This window comes from Alexandromys fortis, unplaced genomic scaffold, assembly GCF_014885135.2.
Source record: "Alexandromys fortis isolate MF-2015 unplaced genomic scaffold, M_Fortis_MF-2015_v1.1 scaffold_9, whole genome shotgun sequence".
NCBI classification, from domain to species: domain Eukaryota; kingdom Metazoa; phylum Chordata; class Mammalia; order Rodentia; family Cricetidae; genus Alexandromys; species Alexandromys fortis.
In genome coordinates, this window is record NW_026067892.1 from 4057267 (window position 1) to 4074383 (window position 17117).

The following is a 17117-nucleotide window of genomic DNA, read 5'->3' on the forward strand; positions in this document are numbered from 1 at the left end:
GTGTGTGTGTGTGTGTGTGTGTGTGTGTGTGTGTGTGTGTGTGTGCTGGTGCCCACGTGGAGATCAACGGTCAATCTCTGATGACTTTTCCCAGGATGCTGTCTCCCTGGTTTAAATTTTCTAAAATTACATACATTTTGTGTGGGGGACAGAGGGTAACGTGTGACAGTCTGTTTTCTGCTCCTGCTGGGTGGACTCCAGGAACAGAACTCAGGTCATCATGCAGCCACAAGCACCTGTGCCCACTGAGCCACCTCACCAGTCCACACCTGGGATTTAAAAATTTTTTTAATTTTTTTAATTTAAATTTTTATTATTGGTAGCATCTCTTAGCGGCCCAGAATTCATCAATATGGCCAGGTCAGCTGGCCAGTAAGCCCCAGGTATCCCCCTTTCTGTGTCTCTTCAGTATTGGGCTTGTAAGCATATCACCATTCTCAGCTTTTTATGTGGATGCATAAACCAGATTCAGGTCCTCCCCACCGTTTTGTTTTGTTGTTTTTTTCCCCCTCTGAATTCTAAATACAAAGATGGAGTATATTGATGGAATATATTTTTAGTTGAATAATGTGTCTTTTGAGATGGCTATTTTAAATTGAATTCCTAGTAGAAGGAATATAAAAGAAACCTTAAATAACATTTTTTTCTGAGAACTTTTTTTAAAATGAAATTTATTTTAAAAAGGAGTTTCTTGGGCAGTTAAGAGCACTGGCTGCTCTTACAGAGGACCCAGATCCTGTTCCAAGGACTCACACTGCAGCTCACAATGGTCTGTTAATCTAGTTCTAGGGTTTCAGCACCCCCTTCTGGCATCCGCAGGTACTGCACACATATAGTGCATGTACAATCCCACAGGCACACCACCTGTACACATAAAATAACAATGAAGAGGGGACTGGACAGATGGCTCAGAGGTTAAGAGCATTGCCTGCTCTTCCAAAGGTCCTGAATTCAATTCCCAGCAACCACATGGTGGCTCACAACCATCTGTAATGAGGTCTGGTGCCCTCTTCTGGCCTTCAGGCATACACACAGACAGAATATTGTATACATAATAAATGAAAAATTTAAAAAAAATAACAAGAAAAAAGCCAAAGAAAAGAGCTTTCAAATAAGGAGTAAGGCTTGGTTACATAGGATAAGTGCAACCCTAGATATTCAGGTGTTACTTTTCTTTGTCTTCTATGTCCAGAGCAAAGGAAGCATGTTGTTTTTGGAAGTGAGACAGAAGAGGGTGATAGCCTTGACTATGAGACTGAGGCAAAGGAAGTTGAAACCAATGACAAAGAAGATGAATTTAAAAAGGTATTTATTGTGGGGTTTGTGTGTTAGTGACTCAGTGAGATTGTAGATCTGGGGTGGGGGGAGAGACTCCTGTGTCTCCTCTGCCCGTCCCCCACACCAGGCACCGAGAAACCTCACACTCAAGTTTTCGTATGCATTATCGAATTTTGAGCAAGCCTGGATTTTTCAAACACACTGTTTCTCTCTCTTTCTTTGCAATTCTGCTTTTGGGTCTGCCCTCACATGGCTTGCCAGGCTGTTTCTGCCAGCACTCTTTCTTCATGCATTAACAAATACGTGTTACGCGTTGGTCTAAAGAAACCCAGGCAAGCAATGTAGGCTTGAATTTATTCCTCCGGTGTTACTGAAATTGCACGGCTTATTCTTTCTCACGTGTCGCTTTCAATATTGAGCCGTGAGTTTGGGGACATTAGAAGTTCATTTCTGGGATTAAATGTAACATGATTTCTTATTACAGGAATGTAAGGAGGTCTATGCGTTCTTCTCTCATCAGTTACTGGACAGTCTACAAAAAGCGACGCGCTTATCTTTGGACACAATGAAACGGAGAATATTTGTTGGAAGGCGAGTTGAAAATGTGCAAAATATGTCTGATAAGCTGCCTGTAACAATGTAATTCAGTAGTATCTCTTATTTATCTGTTGGTTTATTTTTGAGAAAGGGTCTTTAGTATCCAAGCTATGTAGCTTTTTCTAAATGAACAGAACTGATAGTATATATACACATATTTTATTAACATATATACATACATATATTACATATATAGCATACATATATTATTATTAACGCCATGGGCAGACAGACAGCAGCATGGAGGGGGATCTGAGCAGTTCAGGCTCCAGCACCAAAGACAGCATGTTTTAGGGGCTTGGGGGAGAAATCAGACCCATATGGCAGAAGGGTGGAGGGGTGGGGGAGTGGAGGAGGGTGGGTGGGTGTGGGGTAGCTGGCCGTGGGCAGGTGTTTCTTCTGAGAGGTCCCTGAGGATGGGGGCCCGTTTCCCAGCCTGAGTCTGCAGCCAGCAGGAGGCAGGGAAGCTGGTGGGGAGCAGGCTGTGCGGCTCCCCTCTTGAGGCTTTGGTTTCTGGGACAGGTTGGAGATGGCGATGTGCTTCTCTGACGCCTTTTGGCTGAGCAGCTCTCTTGTATGTGGGAAGCTTTTCCTGGCTCTCGGGTTGCGCCCTTTGTATCCTGGCCCCTCCTGTTTTCCTGAGACTCACAGGGCTGAGTTAGTGCCCTTTGTGTGCTTGTTCGCTCCTCACTGAAGGACTGGCCTCTGAGTGGTTAGAAGGAGCTCTATGTGTGCTTTGGGGCTTTCTCTTTGTGTCTTTATCTTCCTTTCGGTCTCCACTCCTCTCTGGTGCCCCTACACAGACGGGCGTTTTGTCCCAGTGACGGCATTTCTTGCATTCGGAAGGAGAAAGAGAATGGGAAGTCTGCATTTTTCAAGTAATCCTGTCTAGAAGAGCAATGGTGTCGAGACCGAGGCCGCTTGTCAGACTAATTCTCACTCTGTCTGTGGGCCCGTGTGTCTGTCTATCCACGAGTGGCATTGTTTAAAAAGCAGTTTCTGGAAGGCTTTGACTGGGAAACAAGGTAATAACAAACTCAAGAGACAAGTGGAAAGCAAACAGTTGTTAATAAACCGTTCTGCAGAAAGGGGTACCAGCATAGTGAAAATACAAAAATGGGTTGGCGTGCTGATTTGGCCCAAGCTGATGGTTTTTAAAGCCCCCTGATTGTAGAGTTTCCTGTCCTTTCTCCCTACAGGCCAGGCAGGACTTGTCCCTGTTCCAAATTCACCACCCTTTCATTCATGATATCAAACCTTAGCCTATGAACAGCTTTTGGCTTGGGACTGCCCCTTCTCTGAGGGTGGGCTCTGTTACAGAATACCTGCAATTGTCCAGCTCTCCAGCTGCCAGCCTCCACTGTTACAAGCAGCAGCAGACAGACTCAACAGTTGAAGCGAGGGTTATTGAGGGTGAGGAGACACAGACACACACAGACACAGAGAAAATGACCTCTTAAAGCCCAGGGGACTCGGGAAGTGACAGAACCAATCTTCTCCGGAGGGCTAGGGGTTTAAAAACCTTTGGAGGCTTTTCCTCCCCTACTTGAGGGCCAGTCAGTTTGAAGACAGCTGGGCCCAGAACTGTAGTGTGACTGTCCCATCCAGCCTGGGCCTTGTTGGGCCAGTCCGTCAACAACTGGCCTGCTGGTGGAAGGCAAAAGCCTACAAGGCCTTTGTTCCAAGCTGCCAGGCTTTTGTCTCAAGTCAGGAGGGTGAGGAGGACTCCGGCCGTCTTGGAAATTCACCACCTTTATTGTCTAGCCATGGCCCCTCTCCCTACCTGGAAGTCAGCCTGTTCTAGTCTCTCAGAAGAATGCCATTTAGTGACATTGTGTGATTAGTCATTGCTGAGAGGAAGCAACACTCAAACCCTAGGAAATGTATGTGTGATTAATATTCTACTTTTGAGAATATCAAATTGATGCTTATTTTAAAATTCTGTGCAGTTTGTGGTTATGATAAATAGCATTCTTTTGGTATAATTTGGTGTTTTAAAAGTACAGTACCCTTTTATTGATTTCATCACAATTTCATACATGTAAACAATGTGCATTGATCATGTCTACCTCCCAACCCCCTCTTCCCACCCTCCCCAGGAACTTCCAACACTCCCCCTTCCTGCCTTCATATTCTCTTTCGCTTGTTGGTTACCCCATGAGTATTTTTGTTTTGTTTTCAAGACAGAGTTTCTTTGTGTAGCTCTGGCTGTCCTGGAACTCACTCTGTAGACCAGGCTGGCCTTGAACTCATAGAGATCTACCAGCCTCTGCCTCCAGAGGGCTGGAATTAAAGGCTACCACTGCCCTGAATAGCCGGTGAGTCTTGTCAGTGCTAACTATGGGATGCTGACTGCTGTGGCTGGCTTGATCTCATGCAGGTCTGGCGCAGGCAGCCACAGGTGTGGAGAGTTAATGTGCCGAAGTCACCTCACGTCCAGGACAAAGCATTTCCCAGCATTCCCCACCCCAGCCCTTACATTCTTTCTGCCCCCTCTTCTAGATGTTCCCTGAACTTAGGTCTGGGAGTGAGTAGTGGCCTTTGCTTTTCCAGGATTAGAGATGGTGTTTATTTTTAGGATGGAAACACACAGAGTTAGAAACAGAAATCCAGGCTAACATTTACTGTCTGTTCACTGTAGCCAAGGGCGGAAACGGTCAGAGGATATCATATCCTTTATAAAAACCGAAGTGCACCTTGCAATTCCTAATGTGGTAAGTCTTATTTTTGGTGATATTTTGGTAATGTATTTTAAAAACACAGTAGTGGGTGAATGTTTAGAGTGTGAGGCTTTGGGTCCCCAGCACTGCAAAAGTAAGTAAATAAATAAAATTAAAATATAATTCTATATGAGAACTGGACACTTAGAGTAAGACCTTAGTTCTGTGTGTTTTTATTTTAATCTACTTTAAAAGTTTATTTTTAACTTTTTATTGGTGCCTGTGTATGTGTACATGTGAGTGCAGTACCCATGGAGGCAAGAAGAGAGTGTCAGCTCCTCTGAAGCTGGACCTGAAGGTGGTGTGAGCCACCCAGCATGGGTTCTGGGAACTGAGCGTGGGGCCTATGAAAGAGGTACACTTTCTTAGTCCCTGAGCCTGTAACTACTAGTCTTGAATAAAAATAGAAAAATGACACCACTTACATCCATTATTAAAACCTTTGAGCCGAGGTGTAGCTGAGGAGTAGAACATTTGCTTCGTGTATTGAGGGGCACTGGGTTTGATCCCTAGCAACCCACACATGTACACACACACCCTACTTCTAAATGCTCATGGTGTGTTCCAAGCTGTTGTAGGCGTGAAGGTCTAGTCTGCCATCGATTAGCAAACAGGAATCACCCTACTGTTTTCTTTAGACATAAAATAAAGCACCGTAGCCGCCACAGTCCCTGTCCCAAACCCAGCATCATGAGGCACCTTGTTGAGTATCGTAGGGCGGAGTGAGAGGAACCTGCATACGTGGTATCCTGACGCTCCTGCGGTTCCCAGTGGCAGCTCAGCTGCTGCCTGCTGCCTGGGACTCCAAGCCACACGGTAGACTTGGTGCCATCAGGAACAGCCTGTGACCCTCCTGACACCACATCCCATAGTCTGACCGCCTAGAGGAGAGCTTTGTAGTTGACACATTTCAGAAGGAGTCGCAGTGCTCCAGCTCGTTCTGTGATTGTATTCCACTGGTGTGGACTCCTTGACCTTGTGGCCAGCGGCAGTGGGTAAAACTGGGAAGTCTCCAGGGCACCGGCTGTCGGCAGCACCTCCTGGCACAACCCTTAGCAAAAAGCAGCCAGCTGTAGGCTCTGACTGTACATGGGAGTTGGATGGCTAGACTCGGGTGGGTTGGGGAGGCCGCCAGCGCTGGGAGGACTGCACATGGGCTGCTCCCCTACCCCCACCCAGGTGATGGTTCCTAGCCTGGATGACATTCAGCAAGCCATCAACCGCATGATCCAGTTTACCCTGGAGGTCAGCCGAGGAGTGGCACACTGGGGCCAGCAGCAGGTCAGAAAAAACAAGTCCAGTCCCAACAGCACCTCTCGCACCGCCAACGACCAAAACCACCCAAGCACAGGGAAATTGCTGAAGAAGGAAGAAAGTACGGAAACCAAAACACCCCGGTAACCCAACATGTGTGTGCCTGTGAGTGCAGATGCTCACGGAGGCCACAAGAGGGCACTGGATGCCCTGGAGCTGGAGTGGTCACCGCCTGATGTGCTTGCTGAGAACTGAACTTGGGACCTCTGCAAGAGCAGCAATTGCTCTTAATCACTGAGCCATCTCCAGTCCCCACATATATGTGTGTGCATATATATGTGTATATATATAAATTATGATTGTAATATATGTATGATTGATATCACACACACACACACACACACGCACGCAATCATTTCTAGCTTTGGCCCCAGGTGAACAAAGGTTTGTAGTTTCATCCCTGTTCTGTAGTAATTGTGGAAGGAACCTCAGCACTGATTCCCCTTTCAGCAGCCTAGGTGCTCTCATAACATTCTGGGCCTTTCACCGCTGCAGTATGGGTGATAGCCCCAAACTGCTAACAGATGTCTCGAAACATGAAGGAATAAGCAGATGTGCTCTTAATGGTTTTATATCTGTGCACCCTACGTGTGCCTGGTAACCACTGAGATCAGAAAAGGGCAGGGTTCCCTGGGACTGGAGTTATAAACAGTCGCAAGCTACCACGTGGATGCTAGGAATGGAACCCAGCTTGCTCTAAACTGCTACGCTGTCTCTCAAGACTCAGCTGTGTTGTGGTCTTCCATGCAGCTAAGTTCTCAGTCATACGAAACGCTGAGCTACCGAGGCATGCCACAGCACTAGTCAGCTAGCTGATCAAGTTAGCCCAGCTCCTTGTGTTTTATTTTGCATAAATCTAATTCAGTAACAGAGCAAATGGGATCAAAGGCAACTGGGTAAACACCATAGTTCTAGTCCACGGAGCAGTTGTGCAGGAACACAGGCCCCTAATTCCATGGTATGCCGTTGCAAGGGAGAAACTGGGAGCCTGTAATTTCTTTTTTTTAAAAAATATTTATTTATTATATATACAATATTCCGTCTGTGTGTATGCCTGCAGGCCAGCAGAGGGCACCACACCCCATTACAGATGGTTGTGAGCCATCATGTGGTTGCTGGGAATTGAACTCAGGACCTTTGGAAGAGCAGGCAATGCTCTTAACCTCTGAGCCATCTCTCCAGCCCGGAAGCCTGTAATTTCACAGGAAGCCTCATGCTTTTTACTTGTCAAAGACTGCTTTTCTTTTTTTTTCAATGTGCTGCATGGGCCAATCAAAAGCAAATAGCCAGTCCTGGTGGCACACACCCATCATCCCAGCACTCATGAGGGAGGTAGCTATAAGAGGGTCAGAAGTCAAGGGCCTCATCAGCTACGCAGCAAGTTCAAGACCAGCCTGGGCTAGTATGAGATCCTGTCTCAGAAAGAAAGCCAGGGTAGGGTAGGGAGCAGTGAGATGGCTCAAGTAGAGGTGCTTGCTGCCCAGCCTGACAGTCCACGGTCAAGCTCCAGAGTCCACATGGTGAACGGAGAGAATTGACTCCCACAAGTCAACCGCTGACCTCCATGGTATGGCGTACCTGAGAAGACACACACACACACACACACACACACACACACACACACACACATACCAGGGGCTGGTGAGATGGCTCAGTGGGTAAAAGTGCTTGCTACCATGTTTGACAGCCTGATCTCTCTTCTTGGGAACTACTTAGTGGAAAGAGAGAACAGACCTTTGATGTTGTCATCTTGACTTCCAAGTAAATAAATTATATATGTAACCAAACCACACACACACACACACACACACATTTTTTTTAGAAGACCCCCATTCATATTACAGTTGATAGTATCTTCGAGCTAAACATAGATACTATCTACATCGAAACATCTGCTTTCAGGGTCGTTTGAAGAAACCATCCCTGCTAGGAAACTGAAGAACTTTTATCCTGGGGTGGCGGAGCACAAAGACATCTCCAAGCTGGTCCTCCTCCTGTCTTCCTCTGTGAATTCTCTGCGGAAGGCGGCCAATGAGGCCCTGCAGGACTTTCATAAGTACAAGACTCTGTGGACCGAGGACCGGGATGTGAAAGTCAAGGTGTGTTTCTACTGATTGTAGGTGTTTGTGCTTGTTTATCTTTGACCCTTGAGGGGTATGTTTGTATGTGTGTGTATATATGTGTGTGTGTGTATGTATGTGTGTGTATGTATGTGTGTGTATGTGTGTGTATGTGTGTGTGTATGTATGTGTGTGTATGTATGTGTGTGTATGTGTGTGTGTGTATGTGTGTGTGTATGTGTGTGTGTGTATATGTAGATGGAGTAGGGGTGGAATGAAGCTATTGGGGATAATGAGAGGACTCTGAAAGCAGGGCAAGAACCCAGGAACGCCAAACATCTTGCTCTTGTCTCAGTGATGCCCTGAGGCAGTTGACAGCAGTGAGGCTCTGGCAGGACTAGGCAGCATATACCTACTCCCTCATAAAGTCCCAGTGACAAAGTGCATTTCGCTCCAGAGTTCCCATTGGGGGAACAAATGAGTTTATGTCCTCATGGAGCGACCCTACAATAGCTGCACTGTGAGAAGCCATACCAGCATGGGTGGTCCCTTCCTCATGGGCTATGCACATGAAGTCACCTTCCTTTTGCCTTTCCAACATGTTCTCTGTGTCCCAAGAGACCCTCAACGTCATGGGAAGTTCAGGCAGACTTGCATCCAGTTGGGTAGGAAGAGTAGCTGGATACTTGGTGAGGGTCCTGTGACCCTTCCTGCCCTCTCCTTCTGTGAGGGAGTCCACCAGCCCAGCTGTGAGGATGTATCACAGCCTAGCCCAGGTTGCACACAGAGGATAGCCATGCACGGTAGAGACACAGCAAGGCTACTGAACCCAGACTCGCCAGTCCCAGTGTCCTGTGTCACTCCTTCAGGCCGACTTGTATCCTAGGGCTTACCAGGATAGCCATTGGCTCATAGCATAGGCAAGTGGACAAGTATGCCGACCGCTGTTAGGATCCTCCCAGGACGAAGGGAAGGCAATGTGGCAAAGGCAGTATCCATGTGCACATACATGACTGGATGGCCCTGTGACTTGGACCACCCAGTCAGAATGTATGTTGCCATGTCAGGGAGCAGAGAGCTGAACTATACTGGAACTAAGAAAGGGTGAATGGTGCTCCCTGCTGTGCTCAGGTGTGCCTTTGGGTGTGAATCCACTGAACCAGTTCCATTGGCTCAGATGAACACTGTTTCCTTGCAGAGAGTCTTAGGGTTCCATCTCCCTGTAGGGAATCCCACTATAGAGAAAGTGCAGTTCTCCATCTTAACTGTTAAAGCTGTGTGTGTGTTAGACCCCCAAGGACCAAAGGAAGTTGTAACTGTTGCCTTACCCGACAGGAGTTTTTAGCCAACAACCCGTCCCTGACTGAAATCAGATCGGAAATTCTCCACTACGCCACGTTTGAACAGGAGATTGACGAGCTGAAGCCCATTATCGTTGTGGGAGCCCTTGAACTGCACACGGGTAATGCCAATAGTGTTACTGGCATGTCAAGCATGAGTGCGGGATCAAGGGGACACTGAGACGGATTGTTGGGAGTAAGGAGTTATTAACAGACAGACGACAGCATGGTGGGGCCTTGGAGGAGAGAATCAGGGCCCATGGTCCCCTATCTTTAGCTCTCTGAGGATGGGGGAGGTTTCATAGCACAGGCCCCAGCCAGGCTCTCTGATTCCAAGGCAGGAGGTAGGGAAAGGGTGGGGAACAGGTGGTAGCTGCTTTGACACAAACTCACCTCTGTAGGTGAGAAACCTGGGCACCTGGAAATTTGGTAGCTAGGGACTCACAAATAATGTCTTGCTGGCATCTGTAAGGGGGCAGGGCTGCTACAGGGGGTGTGGCCAGACTGGAGTCTAAGAGTTATACAAAGTAGTATCTTATTTTTGCAAGGCAAAGATATTTTGCTTTGGATGGAAGGGACAGCAGTCTATGACCCATGAAATGGTGTTTGATTCAGCAAGCAGCTTTGGTATAGTAAATGCCAAGTAGTTCTAGGCCATTCATATTCTTTTACCCCCCCTTTTTCTTTTGTTTTTTTTTTTTTTTCTAAGACAGAGTCTTATCTGAATATATAGATGACCCTGAACTCCGGATCTTCCTGCCTCTTCTTCTGAGTGTTGGGATGACAGACATAAGCCACCACACCCAATTTATGTTAAAATATAAAGCTATGGGGTTGGAGAGATGGCTCACTGGCTAAGGGCATATATTAGTCTTACTGGGGACCCAAGTTTGGTTCCCGAGGACCCATGTCAGGTGGCTCACCACTGTCTGTAACTCAAATCCAAAGCATCCAATGCTCTCTTTGGGCCTTTGTGGGAGCGACTCTCATGTGCACACGTCCCCTGACCCCATACACATAGGCATAATTTTAATTTTAAAATAAGAAATCTTTAAAAAACTAAAATGAAAAATGTAAACCACAAAATCCACAATGCACTGGACCTTCAGAATGAATGGACTAGGGCCAGGGGACAATGTAGGAGGCCGAGGATGCACATTCTCTCTGCTCCTCCTGCCTTCTTTCCTCTGGGTCTTGTGCTTTCCTGACTCTCAACTCCCCCTCCGCCCCATCCCAACAAAAGGACTCTTCGGATCGGTTCTTATAGGTCTGTATTAGCTGGGATGGTCAGTCAGGGCAGAGTCATGTTGTCTAAATATTCTAACCACGTGGGTGAGAGAGGAGTAGAAGAGAAGGCAAGCTAGGGCCACGGTTTGCTGGGAGAAACAGCAGATTTCATTCCCCTGAAAGGGGCTTCCCTAGAGGGAACCAGAGGGAATAAGCGGGGCCTGATGGTGCGTGTAGGGCGTGTAGGGTGTTCAGAGCAGTGCATGGCTTCCCAGCAGTACTATTGTTTAGAGACTCCTGCACAGACTGTCACGTCCTTTTCCCGCAGCCAGATTCGTAGGAGTGCTCTTTGAAATCTAGAAACTTTCCAACACGCTAGCAGGCTAGGCACGCTTCAGGTGACCAGCAGCCACCCGTGGTCAGTGAATACTGAAGGGAGCAGGACGGCTGAGGTGCGGAAGTCCACAGCACACACAGCAGACCGTTTCAGAGTTCCGTTTTCATCTTTCCTGTCCTCACTAGAGCCAATGAAGCTAGCCTTGTCAATCGAGGCCAAGGCCTGGAAGATGCTGCTCTGTCGCTATCTGAACGAAGAATATAAAAAGAAGATGTTCGACATGATAACATTTATCAACGAGTACTTGAAAAAGTTGTCCAGGCCCATTCGCGACTTGGACGATGTCAGATTCGCCATGGAAGCTCTGTCTTGCATTCGGGACAATGAAATTCAAATGGACATGACTTTGGGGCCCATTGAAGTAAGAAATGGTTACATCTTTTTTTCTCAAAGTGCCTTTTAAAAATAGAAGCAAGCTTTAAAAGAATGATTCTGTAATACATTTCTTCATCTGGTAGATGGAATAGTCTTTTCTGGTATTGATATCTTTGGGGGAATTGTAATGACTTTAACAACCACTTACAGAGGAATATTAGCATGCTTTATTGGGTTAGACAATGTTCAGTGTTTGATAGAGACACCAACATATTATGGGAAGGTATCGATTGCACCCTCTCGTATTAATTCTGCTTTGTTAGGTGAGTTATCCAAATAGCTTTAGCTTCATAGATCCAGTTGTTGGTCTTGCTTACACGCACACACGTGCCATAGGCGGGACAACCACGAGAGCCCGTGTAGACTCAGTACTCACCTGCCGGAGCTTAGATGAACAAAAGAGAATGTCAGGAAAGGCATTATATTCTTTTCCCATTACAGCAGTGGTGAATTATCAGACTGTAAATTCTCTGTGGCGTAAGACAAGCTTAATGGCTTCCAGGCGTACCCATTTATTACCTGGTCCTAGAGCTTGTTGGGGATGTCATGGTTTCAGCTGTCATGTGTATTTTATAGCTAACGGTGTTTAGAACATAAAGTCGCTTTGGCTTTAGTGATGGAGGGAACCACTCTGGTTTCCCATTCAGAAGGCATGCTCCCATGTAGCTTACAGTGTGGGAGGGAGTTGGTCCTCACACTGCCTCCTTGTGGTGCCCGTGTTAGTTACGGCTCTGAGAATCCATCATGGCGGGGAAGCATGGCAGCGAGCAGCAGGTATGGTGGCAGGAGCCGTCGGCTGAGAGCTCCCATCTTCAAACACAAGCACAAAGCAGGGAGAGCAAACTGGAAGGAGGGGGAAAGCTTTATGCTCTCAGATCCCTCCCCAGGGGACATGCTTCCTCCAGCAAGACTCTGTGTTCTAAACTTCCCTAAAGAGTGACACCAGCTGGGGACCAGGTATTTTAATGCCTGAGCCCGAGGCGGCCATGTCTCTCTTACACCACCCGAGTACCCAATGCTGGCTGCTACTGGAGGCTTTCTGAGCTCCTGGCTCCAACAGAGTTTTATTCTCTTTGGTAACTAATGGGTCACAGTTTTGCTACCTTAAAGATCTTAGTATTTGGGAATTTGGGGTGCTGATGGCCTCACTATTTAATAAATTACCATACACTTAGCTACTTCAGCCAATGTTCTTTGGTAAATCCAACTGCTAATCCATCCCATGACCCATTCTGGTCTCCGCTCTCCTGAGTGGTCACACAGGCCATTGAGCTCCACTCCTATAGAGTTAACCCCCGTCTATGTGTATGGGACACCAGCCCTCAGGCCATTGCTCTCCACTGCTATAGAGTTAACCCCGTCTATATGTATGGGACACCGTCCCACAGGCATCGCCCCAAGACCAAAGAGGAGAAGGGCAGGAGACAGCTCCGAGGATATTGTCTAAGATCGGGGTTCTCATTGTTCTGCCTCCATCTCCACCAAAATGGCCTAGGCAACAGTGAAGTGAGTGTTTCCGAGCCTGCGATTCCGAGTCAGTCAGCACTGTGGATGCTGGTGAGACCCGAAATCCATCTCCACGGCGTTGATTTTGGAAACCATGCTAGTGGAATTCCCTATTCTCCATGAAGATGCAGCGTTTTCAGAATGTAGCCCAAGCTTCTGGCACGTTCTTCCTCTGAGATGTTTCTGAACTCTGCCTCTGCCTTGCAGGAAGCCTACGGCATTTTAAACAGATTTGAAGTTGAAGTCACCAAAGAGGAGTCCGAGGGCGTTGATACCTTGAGATACTCATTCAACAAACTGCAGAGCAAAGCTGTAAGCACTCACTTCATTCTGTCTCCCTGTTAAGTCGTGGCTTCCAGGAAAACACATTTGAACTTTTAAAACCTATCACTTATAATAATTTTATTGATATATAACTGCTTGCTAGAAGACTGGCCATTTTGAAATAGGCGATTCAGCAGGTTTTTTTTTAAATTTTTAGTATAGACACAAAATTATATAAAAACCTTCATGACTTCTTTCTAGAACATATTCATTATCCCCCAAAGAAACCCTGTGCCTGTTAGCAGGCCTTCTCGTTCTCTGCTTCACCCTGGCCCGGGAGCGCTTTCCACGCCCGTGGATTTATCTTGTCTGAATATTTAATGCAGATGGAATCCAGGGCTCCGTGGGTCTCTGTGAGGAGTCTTTAGCTGAGCTTCATTTTCAGGGTTCATGCACAGCACCCCAGGCACTTCCTTTTTTTTCAATTGATAATGACATTAAGCATCCATTCCCGTGGCCGTTTTATTGGCCATTTGTAGATCACCAGAGATACGTACATAGAAAGCTGCTGCTTGCTCTTTTTATTTTTAAATTGAATTTTCTTATTGCTAGGTTTTATGAGTGTTTAATTTATTCTGGGTTCCTTATCTCATATATGACTTGTAGCTATTTTCTTCCCGCTTTTGTGGACAGTCTCTTTATTTTATTGATTGGTTGATTGATTGGTGATGCCGGGAACAATCACACTCAGGCCTTCACCTGTGCTCAGTGAAGTCCTATCGCTGAGCTGCATCCCCAGCTCCTCTCACTTCACCTTCTTGGTGGCATCTTTTGAAGTGTTGTTGTTTCCTTTTCAAATTTTAATTAAAGCCTAATCAATTCTGTTTTTCTCTCTTGTTGTTCATGTTTTCATATCATACAGAAAACATTGGACAATCCAGTTACATAGAATCACATCTATGTTTTCTTAGTTTTATAATTTTAGTCTTTACAATTAGGTCATGGATGCATTTTGGGTTAATTTTTATCTGTGGTGTAGCAGTCCTCTTAATAGCAGAGAGAGCTGGGTGTCCTGCAAGTGAGTCTGGGGTGTTCGTGGATGTTGTAACAAGTGAGCAAAAACATCTTTATCCCCATCATCTATGGCACATGGACTCGCAGAGAGGAATTACAGTTTTTATTTTTAATACATCACTCAGACCCTCGTGCCGACTATTTTTTCTTTTTTTGATTATAGGTGTCCGTGCAAGATGAACTTGTTCAAGTGCAACCCAAGTTTAAAAGCAACCTGCTTGAGTCGGTGGAAGTTTTTCGTGAGGACGTTAACAACTTCACAGAAGCCTATGAGACGGTAAATTACATGTGGGACACTGCGTGTTCCAGTGTCTGCGGTGTGGGTTTCTGTGGAATTAAAAGGAACGCATCTCAGAAGCAGGCAGACCGCATGTTAATGACCCAATATTTACCAGTACCCCTAAAGGGAGTGGCTATCCCTCTGAGCATGTTACAGAGAAAGCATGCAGAGTCGACTGTTAAAATAAGGAGCGATCTAGAAGGGTGAGGAAGGAGCAGAGGGCCGGTTGTCTGCTCCCTAGGGAAAGAATTCTCACAGAATTTCTGATAGAGGGCTGGGGAGATGGCTCAGCAGTTATGCTCGCTGCTCTTGCAGAGGATGGAGTTGGATCCCAGCACCCACATTGTTAAGAGTGCTTGCTGCTCAGACATGAGGGGTGGAGTCTGAATACAAGCACCCATGCTGGGCAGCTCACAATGCCCATAATCTAGCTACAGGGGATCTGATGCCCTCTTCTGGTCTCTGAGGGTACCTGCATTCATGTGTGCATATTCCCCCTCCACACACACATACACACACATACACACACACACACACACACACACACACACGCTTAAAAACAATTTAAATCTTTCTAAAAAAATAAAGTGCCTTCTAGGTAGAACCAGTAAGCTGACATATATTGACCAGGAGTAAGAATAGAGATAATATTATTTCTTACAGGAAGGACCGATGGTGCCAAATATTCCACCCCAAGAAGCTAGCAACAGGCTGCAGATATTCCAGGTAAAAACAGTTTCTTCTGTCACATTGACAGGGCAATATTTTTATATGTGATTTTGAAGAAATTTTATGTTTTATTCTATAATAGAAGAATTAATGTTAAAAATACATGCAGATTTTAGTTGCAGTCTAATCGTGTGTGTGTGTGTGTGTGTGTGCATATACATGTATGCACCCATGTGTGCGGGCACATGTGCACGCATATTTGGAGACCCGAGGACAATCTTGGTGTCATTCCCTGTCATCATTGACCTCTTTCTTTCCTTTTTAAGGTAGTGGCTGGAATTCCTCCAGTAGACTAGGCTGTCCACCAAGCCCAGGCCTCTGTCTCCCCAGTGCTGGGATTACTGGTTTTGGTACTACACCCAGCTTTGCACTCTAATCTCCTACACAGTGTCCTCTATCCCTTCTTTCCATCCCTCCCTCCAGCCTATACACAGCATCTCAGTATTGTTGGAGATTGATGCCGTGACTGTGACCTGCATCCTTTGTCCTGCTTCTTAGCATCTCCTTTGATATATGATGACAGTGAGGAAGATGGATCGTACAATACATTTTATCAGCTTAGGAGTTTAAATATTGGGCAGTCATGTTCCTGCCTAGCTTTTATTGTCAGCATCAGTCTTCCTTTTATCTGCATACCCGAAAACTCCCGTGGTCCAGACTGTATAGTATTCCTTGGGTCAGACCAAGCATTCATCATCTTTTTATGTCCTCAGGTTGCTGAGAGCATCCTGAGAAAAAGAACACACCCATTTGGATGAATGCTTTCTAGATTCGGGGAGTGCTCAGTGGATTTGCCCCCTACGAGTCCTGAGGGAGTCTGTTCTCTGTTTATGATCCCCTCATTTACAAACCCTAGCTCCTACAGTATGTTCCTATAAAACATTTTTATTTTTCCTGTCCCTCCTGCGTGCCCAGTCATTGAAGGGGGATGATAGCGGGAGAGATGGCTCAGTGGTTAAGAGCATTTGCTGCTCTTGCAGGGGCCTGGGTTTGGTTCCTAGCACTCATACAGTGACTCAAAACCATGTGTAATTTTAGTTTCAGGGTTCCAACGGCCTCTTCTGGTCACTCTAGGTACTGCACACATACAGTGGACATATGCACATGCAGACAAACACTCATACATTTAAGATAAAAATAAATAAATCCAAGATTCACTTAGCAGTGATTGTTATCGCTAGGCTGCTGAAATCTGACAAGAACACAGCAAGCTAGAGGCCAGGGGTCTGAGGCCACGCTGTGAGTGCCGTGATCTAGTTACAGAAACCTGGAATTTGGTCGCAGGTCTATGGGGTTTCCCAGCCCAGATGGGATCTACTGGGGCAAGCAGAGAAGGCTCCCTAGAAGAAGAGGCATCTCAGATGCACTGTGGAGGAATAATTAGAGTTAGGCAGAGGAAGGAGAATTCAACGTTTATGTACAGACAGGTCTTGACTAACAAATCAAGGTGAGAGTTATGGACTTTGTTAAAAAAAAAAAGAGAGAGGTGAAATACTCATAGAAAGAGGAAAACAATCACCCTCCTCCTACTTTCAGACTCAACAGTGAGAGGTAAGGGGGGGGGGATGCGTTTAGGGAGATGTTCACTCTGTGGAGAACGGACTTTTGTGGCGTGCTTAGATTGTACCAGGTGGGTCACTACTGTTATATCCTTGCTTGGATCATGGTTCATATTTTAGCAATCACATATATGCTATTCAATTTTTAATTAAAAATTAAAAAAAATGAGGGTGCTTGAGAGATGGCTCAGAAGTTAGTATTTTTTTTTTTAAACTGCTCTTACATAGGGCCTGAGTTTGGTTCCTAGCACCCTTCTGGCGACTCACAACCACCTGTAACGCCAGCTCTGGGGGAATCTGACACCGTCATCTAGCTTCCACAGGCATCACACACACACACACACACACACACACGCACACGCACGCACGCACGCACACAAATACACATGCACACACA

At 46.2% G+C, this 17117-nt stretch overlaps 1 protein-coding gene across 1 annotated transcript in view; it reads left to right on the forward strand.

Annotated features, from left to right (window-relative positions):
* The window catches only part of Dnah8 (dynein axonemal heavy chain 8), a 242096-nt gene that overhangs the window by 61849 nt on the left and 163130 nt on the right, over positions 1 to 17117 (forward strand). The window contains 10 exon segments of the mRNA XM_050139863.1: positions 1193 to 1305; positions 1763 to 1869; positions 4517 to 4589; positions 5775 to 5970; positions 7812 to 8008; positions 9305 to 9431; positions 11059 to 11294; positions 13022 to 13126; positions 14316 to 14429; positions 15096 to 15158. Of these exon segments, the coding sequence (XP_049995820.1) occupies positions 1193 to 1305; positions 1763 to 1869; positions 4517 to 4589; positions 5775 to 5970; positions 7812 to 8008; positions 9305 to 9431; positions 11059 to 11294; positions 13022 to 13126; positions 14316 to 14429; positions 15096 to 15158 (1331 nt within the window).